Source organism: Heliangelus exortis, chromosome 1, assembly GCF_036169615.1.
Source record: "Heliangelus exortis chromosome 1, bHelExo1.hap1, whole genome shotgun sequence".
NCBI classification, from domain to species: domain Eukaryota; kingdom Metazoa; phylum Chordata; class Aves; order Apodiformes; family Trochilidae; genus Heliangelus; species Heliangelus exortis.
This window is the reverse complement of record NC_092422.1, coordinates 142,889,019-142,903,894: the sequence shown is the minus strand read 5'-3', so window position 1 is coordinate 142,903,894 and position 14,876 is coordinate 142,889,019. Positions and strand designations below refer to the sequence as shown.

The window sequence follows — 14,876 nt, the reverse complement described above, 5'->3', positions numbered from 1 at the left end:
TTTGTATTCTACCATTCATCCCGATTCACTATTTCAGTGTATTTACAACACTGAGGGAATAATAGACTTTTATTTTTCACACTTGTTCTGAGGCCCAGATTGCAATCTGTGCAAGTGCTGAATGCTTTAGGCATGCCTGAAACTCCAGCTGATTTTGTTGGGAGCTTGGCGACATTCATGTGAAAAACTACTGGTATCTACTGGTAAGGACTCTAATCACCATTATAAATACAACTTGCCCAGTTATTTGTTTCTTTTTGGAAGTAAAGAACAGTGACAAAGGCTTTGTAAAATGAAATCCTTTACGTGATACTCATCAAATACCTGCCTTTTTAGATGTTGCAATTTTAAGAATGGAAAGCCCACAGGGATGCCACAGATTATTTTAATACTCTTAATTCAGCTTTTAAATTCAGGGCCAAACCCTCACTGTCTCCCCTTCCTACCAATACTTCACCTCTCTAACCCACACTCTCAATCTCTTGTTTTTGTAGCTCCTTTTACACAGCTCACCACCCTGCTAAACACTGTTCTACAACCTAAGGCCCCCACCACACATAGTTTTCCAAATCCATGCTCGCTTCATGCTCTGCTTCCACCAAATCCTTTTTTTCTCTCAGTCAGGATGCTCCATGTGTCTCTGGGCTTAAGTACTCATTTGGAAAAGCCAGGTCTCAGCATCACCTGAGTTCCTGCAAAGTTCCCGTTCAGCAAAGTACCAGACTTGTACAAGTACGAGTATCTACAATAGGAGCAAGTTACTCAAAAACTGCTCCTGCCTGATGCAGTGGTTCCTGGCTTCAGTGCTTGCTCACGTTATTCCTATCCTCACTGGGGTCTAACACAAGCTTCTTCCACTCTTCAGAGAGCAACATGGAAAGGCAGATGGTCTCCTGGCAAGTTGCGCTTCAACTGCTTGTGAGCAGCCTCAGCTCATCAGGACCATCTGGCCTCTTTTGCCACTTACCATTATCTTGTATTCACATAACAAATAAATGAAGCTACTGTGTGATGGGAGCACTCTGGGTAGAATGATCTGTGCTCAGATTAATCACCTGCAAATCACACAGACTGGGAGCAAAAAGATGGAATGTCTTCTCTCCTTTGCTGACAGCGTAAATAGAGATGTATCTGAATTAGCTTTAAATGTGAGTTCAGGTCCTGGAAACCTTCTAGCTACAGCAGTATGAAGCTTGTCCCTGGTAATTTACTGGAAGTGGGGTAAATTAGCCCGTGCAGAGCTCTAGGGTGATGTGGCTTAACTAATTCCAGAAGTCAAGATTTCATTCACAGCTCGCTTGGCTACCTCTGCAATACACTGCCCACGTCAATGCAAATGTGGCCCTGTCCATAAAAGCCTCTCAAGCACACTATTCCCATGGACTCCACTGGGACATACAGGCACAGAAAATTTGCAGGCTGGGGCCCTTGCAAGCAAAAGAAGAGCTGGATTTAGTCACTTGGTTTGTTGAGTCACAGCACTGGCAGTGTACAAGTTCCTCAGACAGGTTTAAAACTGTTTAAAAACTTTCTTCATCAAGATGGAAGTAACAAATTAAAAAAAAAAGTGATTTTAAAAACTTAAAAATTATTCATTTTACCTTTAGTAATAGTAATACAAATGGAGAAAGATAGAATACATCAAATATTTACATCAAATATTTTTCAGAAGATTCTTGCACTGCCGATTTTTTCCCATTACAATAAATGGACCTGCAGACACACCTCATTCCTTATTCATTTTACATGTGGATCTTCATGATATTTCACACACCAATTGTGCATTATCTGCACATCAAGACCTAACTACTACTCCTGATAACAGGAATGAAGGTCAGATCTGCAGGGGTTTGGAGCAATCTGCAGGATTACTTTGTTCAATCAGACTTCCATGTCACATTGCACTGTTTCATCTTTCATACAGACCATGTAAGTTACAAAAAAAAAGCAGCTAAACCATCTAAAGAATGCTTTAAGAATATTTCATTACTACTACTTGTTTATCATTTTGATGCTCCAAGTGAAAGTCTAACTAGTAAGCATGCAAGAGGAGGAGAAAACCTGAAATTAATCAATGTGGCAACCACCCCCAATGAGCAAAACCATGTTTTCTAGGTCAAAAAATGCCATGCTTTTATGCCTAATGACTTAGGCCACCTTGCAGGCTAAGTAAATTATTTGATTCCAATAAGAAGCTGTGAATCTCTCCTCATCAAGACATAAAATTCTCATTACCAGCCTCACACAGCTCTTGAGATGTTGCACTTTGGCAACATGGTATTTTTATATTGACAAGATGACACCAGCACTGAGTATATCACCCCTGTGGGCTTTTGGCAGGAGCAAAAAGGAAACTGTAATGGGAAAATGCAGCTTGGAAGGTGAAAGTGAAGTGTCTTATTCACCTGGGTCATTTCTGTTGAATAACTCAGCAGTTTGGATTGCCTGATAAGGGCCAGGTCTGCATGTACATGCTGGTACACACCAACAGAGTTTGAAATGCTTAGTGAGAAGTTGTCACTGGTGTTCTTATCTACAAGATTTAGGACTGTCACTATACTGGATACCTATTAGCCACTCACTCCTAGTAAATGAATGATAAATTTTAAATACAGTACAAACACTAAGCATATGACAAATGTATCGCTGCTTACCATAAAAGTGACCTACAGTTATGATGACAGACACATAACATGCAAGCATATGTGGTTATTTTTACCTTGGCATGATTATAAATATCCACGCAGTTTTCTGTATTAATGCTTTTTGCACAAATGATCTCACAATGTCGTTGTAAAGCTTCAAGCTGGAAAAATTTAGCAGCAGAGAGAAGCTAAAAAAAAAAAGAGGCAAGGAAAAAAATAGTCAAAACTGCTGAGCGATACAGAATCAGAGCTTCTTTCTTTACAGTTTCATTATAGCTTTTTCTCTGCTCCTGCTTCAGTTAGCACAAAAATCCTAACAGTCTGAATAAGAAGGTTGCTTGCTTGTTTCAACCCTTTGCAATCCCCTCTAAATCATACTATGAGAAGCTGTACATGGACAGACCCCCACAGGCTGCTCAGATCCAGGTGCTGACTTTGGAATGGGGTGGGGGGTGGTGAGAGAAAGAAAAAGGAAATAGTGGCTTGGAGAGTCTTTGGTCACTTTGCCAACATGACTCTGCATGGAGGGATCTGGAGTTACAGTCCAGGCAAAAAGGATTCTGATTCAAGTGTTTGCCAAGCTCTGGCTGAAACAGAGTACCTGGGCTGGATGTGGAGATGTCAGCAGAAGGACCAGGACAAAACATATAGACAAATTTAAAGCAGATGATGATGACAACCCTGGGCAGTCTTAAAAACCTAGAGAGGCAATAAGCCTCTAATCTGTCATCTCAGCAGGCTCAAGAAGTGGAGTCAGATCTCCATATGCTCCTTGCTAGCAGTAAGGCCATGGGCACTGTCTGGCTCCATATCACTTCAAGGAGTGGTTGCACAGTGGGATACAATGCAAAGGTGGGAACCACCTTGGTGTCAGACACTGCCCAGTTAACACTCATGTTAGTGTCCTGTGTCTGTATCACGGCACTGCCATGGCTCTCCAGCCACCAGGACTCAAGCTCTCTCTTTGGTTTTGCACCCACCCTTTGGATATACCACCTGGACTGGCACTGTCTTGGGATCTCTGCATGTCACTGTACACGGTGGGAATAAACTGAAGCCTGTGGGGTGAAAATGGCTTAAATTTTGAGTTCTCCATTTCATTTCAGCAGTGCTAAGATCTCCCCTATTGTCCCCTTTCTGTCATTTTACAGAAGGGAAAAAGGAATTTCATTTTCTTTCTTTCCATGCTAGGTCATTAGCTCTGGCTCTGTTCTGGTTTAGGAAGCAGGCTGAGTTTCTTCATGGCTTGAAACCTTGCTCTAACCCAACGAGGTCTCAGGCCAAGCTGTTCAGCTGTTTAAGCCTTTATACAGCCCTTCTCATCTAGAAGTGCATGATAAAAAGCTATCCTGTGAATCCCAAAAAGGCTCTCATGGCACTAGGTAAGAGCACAAGGGAACAAAACTCTTGAAACTTCCATGACATTATTCTGACTTCTCTTATGCAGTCCACTCCAGCTCTGCTTTAATCCCATAAATAAATCCAAGTGCTGGAAATCTGCAGTGCTGATGTGATAGCAGCCAGCTGGCCCCAATTATAAATTGCAGCAAGATTTCTGTGGAGTATTTCTGGTGCTTCTTGTTATCATATTTGTAATAAGGCAAGTTGCTAAATGCAGTTTTGAAAGATAAAGCCAAATCCTATTCCAGCTGCCTCTGTGGCTCAAGCAGTCATGTGCTGGCTTGTAATTACTTTAAACTGTGAGGAACCGTGTCTAGATCTGTTATCAACAGATCAATCAATCAGTCATACATTTTTGAGTCACAGAAGTTTTGAGATGTCACGAAAGTAGAGCAAGCAGCCAGCTGAACTGCAGCACAAGCTTTTTAACAGCCTAGGTGATAACATAGTCATCTCTAAAAAGCCACTGCACTGCCTAGCCTAAGTCTTCTTATTTCAGAAAGGGTAAGAAATTCAGGAGCTTCTTTTAAAACTAGGAGTGAAATAGAGAATCGGTGACCTTCTCGTATAATGCACAGAAAGACAGTGTGGGTATGTCTAGTTAAAAATCTGTGTTTGAAAAGAGTAATCTCAGTCCTGACCAGTTTCATCCCCTGGCTGCCAGCAGGGTTGATACTGATACACCTGTAGCAATCAAAATTGATTCACCCTGGTCACTCGAACCCCAGAGAAGAGTCACTTCCAATTTCTGGTAAGCAAAAGTTCATTAAAAGCCAAGACTCACATGGATGCCCCAGACAGTAAGTAGTGTCACAGGGACAGACTAATGCAGGCAACAATAAAACATCATGGTGGCAGACTATAATCTGTGCACTGATGATTACCAGCTGTTTAACTAGCTCTGATTTTATTATTTACTGTCCTGTATTTTTTTTCACTGCTGTAATTTGGTGACTGTCAACAGGCAAACTCCCTGAATGACTATGAAGAATTTGCTCAAGTATCTCTTAGTTCTGTTTAGTCAGAGTCGTTCGACTGATCCCAGCTGGCAATGACAGCACACAGGATTTATTGGGAAGAGAATGGATGACTCAACATCCACACAGGTTATGGATGTATGGCTCCACTGAAGGCTCAGTCAGCTCCAGTTGGCTCCGTTTGCCTTTCACCAATGGGCACAAAGGCACTGGATGTTCTGCAAGCAGTGAGAAAGGGCTAAAGAAGTCTCTGTATGTCAGGGAACAGCTCTAGGATTTATTCAGAAAATTTGACAGCCCCATGCTTGGAATGGAACTGTGACTCCAGTGGGATTTTTCCCATGCTAAAGCCAGGAAGATTCCTCAAGAGTTCTCCCAAGTGAAGAACCAAATGGGATGCTTTTACTCTGCTGAGATAGTTCTGGACATATAAACCATAAACTCCCTGACAGGAGACTCTCTCCTGCAGGACTGTGGACAGCCTGGGCACTTTGGGCAAGACAGTGCTGGCTCTTACAGGAGTGCTCACATCTTGCCCAATGGCCAAGTGCCTTGGGTGAATGAAACACAGATCACTTAGCATTTTTCCCACTGCAATTAAGATAAATGTCTCTTACCTCCATAATTTCATTATTTTTAATCAGGAGTGACTCTGCACCTCCATAATAAAGATACTGCATAACCAGCTGAAATAAAACAAAGGAAGTGTTTATGAAAAGAAATTTAAGACATCAGAGAATAAGAGAGTGCTGTAAAGATTGTAAGCAATACCCATCTCTCCAACACCATCAAGGACTTGTAGATAAAACTGTCTCAAACCTCCTGATTTCAAGTTGTATTTGGTTACTGTCTCCCTATACACAGTTCAGTGTTTCTTTCACACAGACAGTCTAAAATCTCAGCCCTCACCAGCCACTCTGGATGGACTTTCTGGTGAGCTCCAAACAGTTTGCAGGAAGCTGATAAATTAATTCTGAATTTTCAATGTATTTTCCAGTATCTTCAGTACAGTATTGATTCAGGAAAATACAGCCTATATAATGGTTATTCCCTTGTTCCTTCCCTGGCAATGGCACCCCCACCTTCACCCAGCTCTGTGTGGGCATGCATGGATGATGAGAAGGAGTGGGGAGGCTTTGCACTGTAACAGGAGCCAGCTAAGATCCCTCTGCAGTGATCTTCCAACAAGCCTAAAGTTATTGTAGGCAGCTGGGAATTATTAACAGCTGATAGGTGGAACTGTCTGAGCTCTGACTGTAAAATAAAGGGAAGCATATATAGCACATATATGCTGCAGATACAGAAAGCAAGCTCTGTGTTTTTCATGGAAAAAAAATTGATTCAACAATACTGCTAAGGAAGGGAATGAACTGTGTCTCTTCCAAGCTTCCAATCAACAGCACTCTGCAGCTTAGTGTATGAATGCAGGTGAAGCCCCTGCTCATAAAACCACTTCTCAGAGCTACATGTTCCCCAAATACATAGGTACTAATTTGGACAAGGCACATATGATGTTCCTGTCACATGTTCCATTCAAATTCAATGTAAGCACTGACTTTACCTGAAAGATGGGGTACTTCACATAGTTGATCTCAATACAAGTACTATCAGATGAGGGCTTGCTAGACAGCAATGCTTTAAACCTAAATAAAAAGGAGTGAAATTGAAATACCAGCCCAATTACCTCTGAAAAAGTATGGCAAAGTGGAAGGACAGCATCAGCTCTTGCAAAAACAGTACACTGAAATGAATGGATTTGTCACTGAAAAGCATCAAGATTTAGACACTGACATGAAATAAAATTCAAACCAAAAGGAAGCCTCTCTTTTAGAAGATTTCACTTGTTTTTTCTGTTGTGATTTTATCTGTATTTTTCAAAAGTTTCAAAGTGTATGAGAAATTCAGGCACTTTAATGATGCATTTCATTAAACAAAAATTCATCTTTTTTTTTTTTTTTAGGAAGACCTACAACATTTAAAAACCACACAGCACCTTTTTTTAAGGAGATAAAATTTTGGCCTATGCCCATTATACCATTAAAAAAAATGTTTTGCAACAAAAAATTCAAACAACTCCACTAAAACTCTTCTCCACAGGTTTAATACACTTGAGTAAGAATGGGAAGGAGAGAAAATTGGATAGGTTGCTGTTCTGTGATTATCAAAACCTGAAATTCAGAGGTAAGTTTCAGGAAAAAGAAACAACCCACATTTTATGTTAGTATTTGCAGATTTATGTGAGACATATACATATTTAGTAATCTATTTCTCAAAACTAGATATTCCCATTTGATGAGAAGGTGAAAATGGGAAAAGCACCGTCAGAAACATCTAACCTTGTACTTCCTCTTTTTGATAATTTATCTGACCTTCTAGCAGTAGTGCAAAATTTTTCTTCTCTTTGCTTGGCAGTAACCTTTTCCACATCACAACTGTATCTTGTTAATTAAAATATGGATAATGACTTATTTGCATTTGCTTATGTCAAACTCTATTTTGAACAAATATTAGTAGGTTTAAAGTTTGGTAGGTTTAAAGTTTGTACCTCTACCAATATGTCCTAAACCAAAATATCCATTTCTTAAATGAAGGCAGAGTCAGGTACTGAAGTTGCTTTATGCTGTGGGTTGGCAGCACATGTAGCATCAATTCCCACATTGCTCAAGCTACCTAAACTTGGTGGCTTGCCCTTCCTTCATCTTAAAGCCCAGCTAATTTTGTTTAAATTTTGTTTAAAAAGACACCTTGAATTACAAAGCTGTGGAAAAATAAGTTTTATGAGCAACATTAGGGTTGACAACCTACGTCCAGCCTTCTGAGCACAGGGAACAAACAGACCCTAAATAATGCCTTTGGAGACAGCATGATACATTTTATAGTTATTTGATTTTATTTTAAAAGCATCAAATGCTGTCAATGAATTGTGTGATAGCAACTTGTATTGCCTGGAGACTGCCTACACTGATGAAAGGCAGGATTCAGCCACTTAGGGGATAAATGATTATTAGATTAAGAGCTGGATGCAGCAACGAGCTCCATGCAAATGTGCCTCAGTGGAATGAAGGCAGATGTCTGGCCAGGAGCATGGATCATTTGCTGAGTGAGAATCTAGCGATGGGAGAACTTGTTAAACATCCTGCAGATTGACCAGAAACAAGCTGTTGAGATTTGCTCCTTAAGAAGAACTTGAAGATTGAACCATCAGCCCTCACAGAATCTTAAGAGCAGCAAAAAAACCAAAACCACGAAGTCCAATTCTATTTTTGCTAAAAACTAGACATTTATTTTACCTTGGTGATGCAGTAAACAGCAACACTCTATGAGCGTAAAACGGTCTCCCTTCCACCAGAAATGTAACATCTGACATCTCTTTGTTGTTAAGAAAATGAGGATCTAGAATGACAAAAAAAAGAAGAAGAAAAAACCCCAAACAGTAACTTCAGTTTGAAAGCGGTCACGAACGTACAGAGCGTTTTCCTGTTTTGAGAAAAGAGGACAATTGTGTAAAAGGATATTGTTTTTAATGAGTAAAGCCCATAGAGCTATTTTGGACAGCCTGAGACAGAACCCTTCCAGACAGCCACGTGGAGTTCAGACTGAGGGAATTCAAAGCTTTGAAGTTTGTGATGACCTTTGCTGAGACAACAGCCCCCTGTCCCCACTGTGTGGAGCTGGCACAGCCTCCCGGCTCTGCTACCCAAAGCAAACTGCAGCTGAATGGATGCTGGAGGGCCCTAAGCACATTTGTACCCTATTACACCCCTCTCCCTGTGTGGAGAAGTCTTCTTGCCAAGGGTAAGAATATTGCTTTGGTCTCCTGAAAAATGTTCTGGAAAATCACTCGGGTCTTCACTCGGTCACATTAAAACAACCCAAGTTTCACAGCAGGTTTGGGAGAGCTTTGGCACCATGGCATCACCTGCAGCCAGATGCAGTGGTTTGAAATGTGGACAGACTTCTTTGCTCCAGGCCCAGGCTCAGATCCCAGCCTAGTCAGCAACACAGACTTTGCAGATTTACAGTCCCAGTCTAAGCCTTCTGATTTCAGTGGGAGTTTCAGGACAGGCTAAGTTTGGGGCCGTTTCTTTTTCTAGTTCTGCCTTTGAAACTTGTTCTCTCTGACTTGTTTTTTCTCTGACCTGCCTCCCCCCCATCTCCCAAGCCAGCAACACAAACTTTCCACAGCTCTCCTTGGAGAACCAAGTATCTTCAAGTCCCACTTACCTAGGCGAGAGGTCTGCTTGCGTTTAATTTCAACGAGTTTAGGAATAGGGTAGGGTCCATAGCAATGAGTGAAAATGACAGAGAGCTGCTGGCTGATGACTTCGTTCTACACAAAAGAAAACAAATATATGCAATGTAAGCTTAGTATGCAAGGTACAATCAGTATGCAAAGGAGATGTTACCTTGTTCTCAAGAGCTGCCTGTTTTGAAGCTGAAGAATGTGATTGCTAAAGCTTTATTAAAAATCAGAGCTTATCAGTATTTGTTCGAAACTGCAATTTTCATTTACTTGATTGCTGTATCTCCTGTAGGAATCAATTAGTATGAAAAGTCCTCTCCTTGGAGCAGAGCTCTTCTTTTACTAACAAACTCCATAGCTCCTGTCCCCTCTGTAGAAACAAAGCCCCTTGACAATAGCAATTTCCTTTTATTTGCAAACTTAGTGTAGTGGAAAATTACTTTTTGCCATTCTTTAGAAAATGGTCATTGGTCACTTTTTAGAAAACCAGAGCTCCAGACAGATTTCATGGCACAGTCTGCATGCATTCCCAAGTGCAACAGTCTCACAAATAGACCCTCCCTTACAGAGTGACTGAAGCATCACAGTCTGCCACTGAATCTCCTCATTCAGTCCCAAATATTTCATTAATGTGCTCGTACAACTCTGGCACTGGCCAGAGCACCAGTGTCCTGAGGAAGCCAACCAAGTCTGGTCCACAACCTTACCCATTTCTGCTCAGATTCTGGGGGCAAGGCACCCACAAGATGCTTTCTAAAGCACCTAAGCAACTTGGATATTTGTACTCCTAAGCTGCAAGGATAGTGAAGTAGCCACAGCCAAAAGCAAAGATTTTAAAGCTTTGGCAAATTTTATCCCACACTTTGCTGATAACCAGAGCAGGTCTAGCCAAATTCAATGATGTCACACAGTCAATTCATGACAACTTTTAACTACCTTGTTGGTTGGTGATTCCCTTTCACAGCAGGAAACTGTGAAAGGGAAAGCACTTAGACATGAGAGGGTCCAAGGCTAAGGAAAAAAAAACCTTAATATAAAAATTTGAGGAGACAGATGCTACACTAAAAAATACCTCCAGGCTTACAGAGCAGAAACTGACGCTTTCCTTTTCTCTGAGCACATTCCGGATCAGTTCTACCAGCAGTGCTTCTTAAATCCCACGAGGGACAAGGAGGAGTGGCAGAGATCCTGCAATGACTCCCTTACTGCATCTAATCAAATGGGGTGGGAAAGGGTAGAGCTGTGCTCTCACAGGCACACGCTGATGTCAAAGGAAATGACATGCGCTCGCCCGCAGGCAGGATTTGGCTCCTGTTACTACGTCAGATGTGGCACAGAAAGAAATGCTAAGATAGAGAAATACTGATACTAAGAGACACCATTTAGCATGGCACAGGGACCAGTCCTCGGAGAGGGGCTCACTGGTGTGGCTCTGAGAAAAGGAGGCTGTCTCACACAGGGAGCATCTCCTCTGTTCAGCACCTTCCAGTCAGAGCTCTGCAAAGCGCTTCAAAAAGGTAGTGAATCACAGGGAGAAGAGAAAAGGAAGATTTAAGGCCAGATTTAAAGGAGGAAGTGACTCAGCCACCGGGAGGGCTTGGGGGAAGAGCTCTAGACAGACAAGACAGAAAGAGCAATTGCCTCTCTGCTTGGAAGGGCTGCGCCGAAGTGCTGCGGCCGACTGAGTCAGCCAGGGAGGAGCACGTCCAGGGGGATGCTGATTACCAGCAGGGCAGCTCCCAGTTGGATCCAGCAGACTCTAAGAAAGTCTGCAAATAAAACAGGAGATGTATTCTGTGGTTGAGAGAAGAGGGAAGCTTCCGGAGAGGAGAGGCATAATTGGAAGAGCAATGCTCACCTTTACTCAGAGTGAATAAAAGCAGAGTAACTGCACTGAGGAGGAGAGCCTCTGGTCCTGTCTGTCACTGTGGTTCTAGTGGGTCCGTGAACTCACCAGTTCCAGCCACAGCGGTGCCTGGGCAGTAGCTTTGTGAAAACACAAATTACATCAATAAAGGCAATGCATCTCCTCCTTTCAGGAATTCCTATGGGAATGGGTTGTTGGGAAGTCTGAATATCAACCTTTCAGCACTTCGTGAGAAGCTGAAAGTTTCACGCTAAGGTCCAAGCCACAGCACCAGGTATCAGGACATCCAGCTGCAGACAACCAGGGAAGAATGGAATACCCGTCATAGAGGTGTGAGAAGGAGATCCCTGCTCCTAAATCCAACCAACATGATGGATGGGCCACACATGCAGACCACCCCACGGGAACCTCTCTACACAAGTGAGGTGCTGCCAGCTCTCTGGGCACAATCCCATTATAAAGCCTGCATCCATTGTGCCTGCAGGCACAATCCCACATAAAGCCACCTTGACACTGATTGCCCACAAGCTTGTGAGAAATGTGGTGTAGACTAAGATCTGGTGAGCTCGATATGTTCATATAAGACACAGAACCTAAGACATAGAACAGAGAAAAGAGAGCCTAGGATGGGTGCATCAAAGAAAGCAGGGCCATCAAACAGATGGTGGCTCAATGCACTGCAGAGCTTCAGAGCTCCAACGCAGGACACCACTCTCATTTGGTAGAGAGGAGGTTGGAGACCTTTGCCTTCTGTTGATAACATTAAATACTTAAAACACACGACACTGAAAGACCAAGAAATCTGTTCTGCTAGAAAGCTGAAGGATGAGCTCATTTAGAGTCATTATTAACAGCAGCAAGTTTTGTCCCCAAGACACAGGGAGTGGAGCAAGTGAGCTATTGCAGCAGACCAAGCTTGCCTCCCACACCACTCTGCACACAGCCAAATTTGCAGGTCTTTGGTACTGAATGTGCTCCCCACACAGTCTCTGCTGGCTTTCCAAAAAAACCGGGGAGAAAGAGGCAGCACAGATGAGAGAAAAAAAAGGATGCTTTTGTTTGAACCTGGATGGCTGGGGAAAAAAAAAGCTTTTTAAAGCCAAATCCTGCTCTTGGAGAAGCTGAGCTGCTTGAGTCCATGAGTTGGGGCACCAGCACTGGCAGACAGGAGGACATGTCCAGCCTATTCAGCCTTCCCCCTTGCACTGTGCTCATGCCAGGAAGCTGAGAAGCCACCCTGGTTACCACAATCATCCCAGTTAAAGCACCAAGCTGGGTAATTCTTCCCCATTTATCCTCTCAGCCTACCAGCCGACTGAAAGAACAGCTGTAAGAGCTCACTGCAGCACTTCTGTGTGGCAATGCGAACACTGGAGGAGCAAACCCAAGCTTGTTTTCTTGCTCCAATCTGATGTTGGAAAACATTGTGCCAGGATGTGTGAGGCTGAGCTCTGGAGCAAGTCCAGCTTCCTTTCAGACATGGGCGTGCATTTGTAGTCAAAGGGAGCCGATGCGCATCTACTACTGTGGGAGTGGGGAAAAAAGCTTGGCATAGGATATAATAAAAATATTTACGTAGCCATGGGGTAGTTTACAGTTAGGCAAGAGGGAACAGGGAACAACTGTGAATCTTTTGAGGGAGATGTGCTTCCAACAGAGAGTTGGTCGTTGAGCAAGCAAGTTTGCTTTGTAGATACAAGCGGTCTCCTGACTTAAAAGCATTCTTCAGCAGAGATCTAAAGGAATTCCCCACTCCTGGTGAATGCTCTTGAACTGTGAGGGGGAATTCATAAATTCTTTTGAAGAAAAGATGAGGGGTTTTAAGTTGCTGGAGCAGAGATGATTGATCTGAAAAGAGGTGAAGACTTGGGTGGGCAATGCAGGGGTATTTTTTTCCTTAATGTCCATCTGATGAAGGCCTGTGGCAAGACTCAGGAAGGGCTCCTCCAGACACATACTAAGGAGAGCTTGATCCATTCCAGTTTACTCAGTTCAACCCAGCATACCTATTCTGGGATGTGGTCCTACAAGCAGGACAGAGCTGGGAAATACACAGCCAGTTTTCTCCAGTACCTGTGGAAGATGTCATCTTGATGGCTGTGCTCCAAACTGCCAAGTGGAAAAGTTGGCTCAGATTCAGAAGTTCTCCCCCATTCCCACGCCACATCTCTCTGGACTCCTCAGTTGTCCTTAATGGCCTGTAGATACGTCACCACCTCCAGGTGGCTGCCCTCTACAGTGGTAACATTTCTCTTCGCCTCTGAAGTCCCAAGCAGTACTTTGAGTTTTCCTTCTATTGATGTCACTCTCAACCAGCTCAGCTCCATTAGTGGCATTTTAACCTAAATTTGCCAGGCCCTCAAATTCCTCTACTACAAATCCTCAAAATCAAAAGCTCACCATGTTAGGCAGAAAAGTAACACACTTACTCTTCTGGTCTTGGTTTCTGCCTGCCAATATACATCTCCCCAGCAAGCAGAGAAACCATGCTGCTCAGAGAACAGAGGTGCTCCCAAAGGTATCTCTTCTCTCCCTGCTCCCAAGGATTCTGAGATATTTAGCAACACTCTGCTAAATACAAAGCAGCAGAAGCACTATTTCGAGTCATCCATTTCACAAGTGGTCCCCAGCTGCTGCCCCAGCAGTGACAGAGTCTCAGGATACCCTGAGCCCATCGACGACCATGGGTTCATCCATGAACTTTCTCCCATGACACATTGGGATACTCTTGATTTATTCCTCTGTTTATGTTCCCCTCTTCCCATGAAGAATTGATAGTGAAGTGATGGGAAAAGCTTTTTGCAAACCCCCAGGCCCTGAGCACTCAAACTCTGTAAGACTTTACCATATCTCTGAACCTCCTCGCCTAGGTGTTTCCACTATGGCCCTCTTGCATAGTTGACTTTTGCCAGCTGCCTCAAAACTGATTAAATGCCATTTTAGAGGGTCACTCCTAGATGATTGAACAGCATACACATAAATAATATTAGTCAACAGTTGGAAAGGTAGGGAAGCCCCAGAGGTTGGAGATACAGTTAGAAGCAATGAACTAAACAACAAAATGGGTTTTGTTAGTGCCGGGCTCAAGTCCATCCACTGCAAATACAAACAGAAAATAATTAATCACAGGTAAGGCACAAATGAACCCTTCAGTTAGCTTCTGGGAAAGCTGCCAAGCCTCCCTTTCAAAAAGCTCTTTATATCACAGCTGTGCATTGTATGTAAAAAGCTCAGATCCCTGGGCACAGTCTAATCCCTGGGTGAGAGCCCAGAAAAGGGCAGGTGTCACATCTACAACATTTATTTATTGTAAATGAAGAAACGGCTCCTGCCTCTGGCAGGAAAGCATTTTAGAAGACAGACAAAGGGTAGGAAAAAAATCAAACCTGTGTTAGTTTGTGTTACAAAAGCATTAGACAGGGTTAACAGTCTATAACTAACATGCCACTCAGTACCTGGTGTTCAAATCTCACATGGAGAATGCACGACGTACATGTGTGGATAACTTGCGTCCTGGTTACTCTGAACTGTTTAGACACAGAAGCACTACAAATGTCAACAGGCAATGTGAACAGATCACTGCAATTACTTGAGAACAGTGACACCTGCCTTAAGAAATTATTTAAAAGTCCCAGACAAAAAATAACCAATGAGCACAGGTTGGGCACGAGCTGACACACAGAAGGGCATGAAATACTCCATGAAACACCTAAGTGGGCACTGGAGCATCCTGGAATGTCTTC

The 14,876-nt window shown here is 42.9% G+C and overlaps 1 protein-coding gene across 3 annotated transcripts in view; it reads right to left on the bottom strand.

The window, feature by feature from the left end:
* The window catches only part of ABTB3 (ankyrin repeat and BTB domain containing 3), a 178,601-nt gene that overhangs the window by 2,474 nt on the left and 161,251 nt on the right, over nt 1–14,876 (bottom strand). For 2 of the 3 annotated variants that reach the window (XM_071729122.1, XM_071729141.1), the window contains 6 exons: nt 14,589–14,660; nt 9,248–9,353; nt 8,314–8,416; nt 6,585–6,666; nt 5,641–5,709; nt 2,720–2,833 (listed from right to left, as the gene is read on the bottom strand). In XM_071729122.1, coding sequence (XP_071585223.1) covers nt 2,720–2,833; nt 5,641–5,709; nt 6,585–6,666; nt 8,314–8,416; nt 9,248–9,353; nt 14,589–14,660 — 546 coding nt within the window. The remainder of the gene's footprint in view (nt 1–2,719; nt 2,834–5,640; nt 5,710–6,584; nt 6,667–8,313; nt 8,417–9,247; nt 9,354–14,588; nt 14,661–14,876) is intronic. The other variant, XM_071729133.1, reaches the window with a different exon arrangement.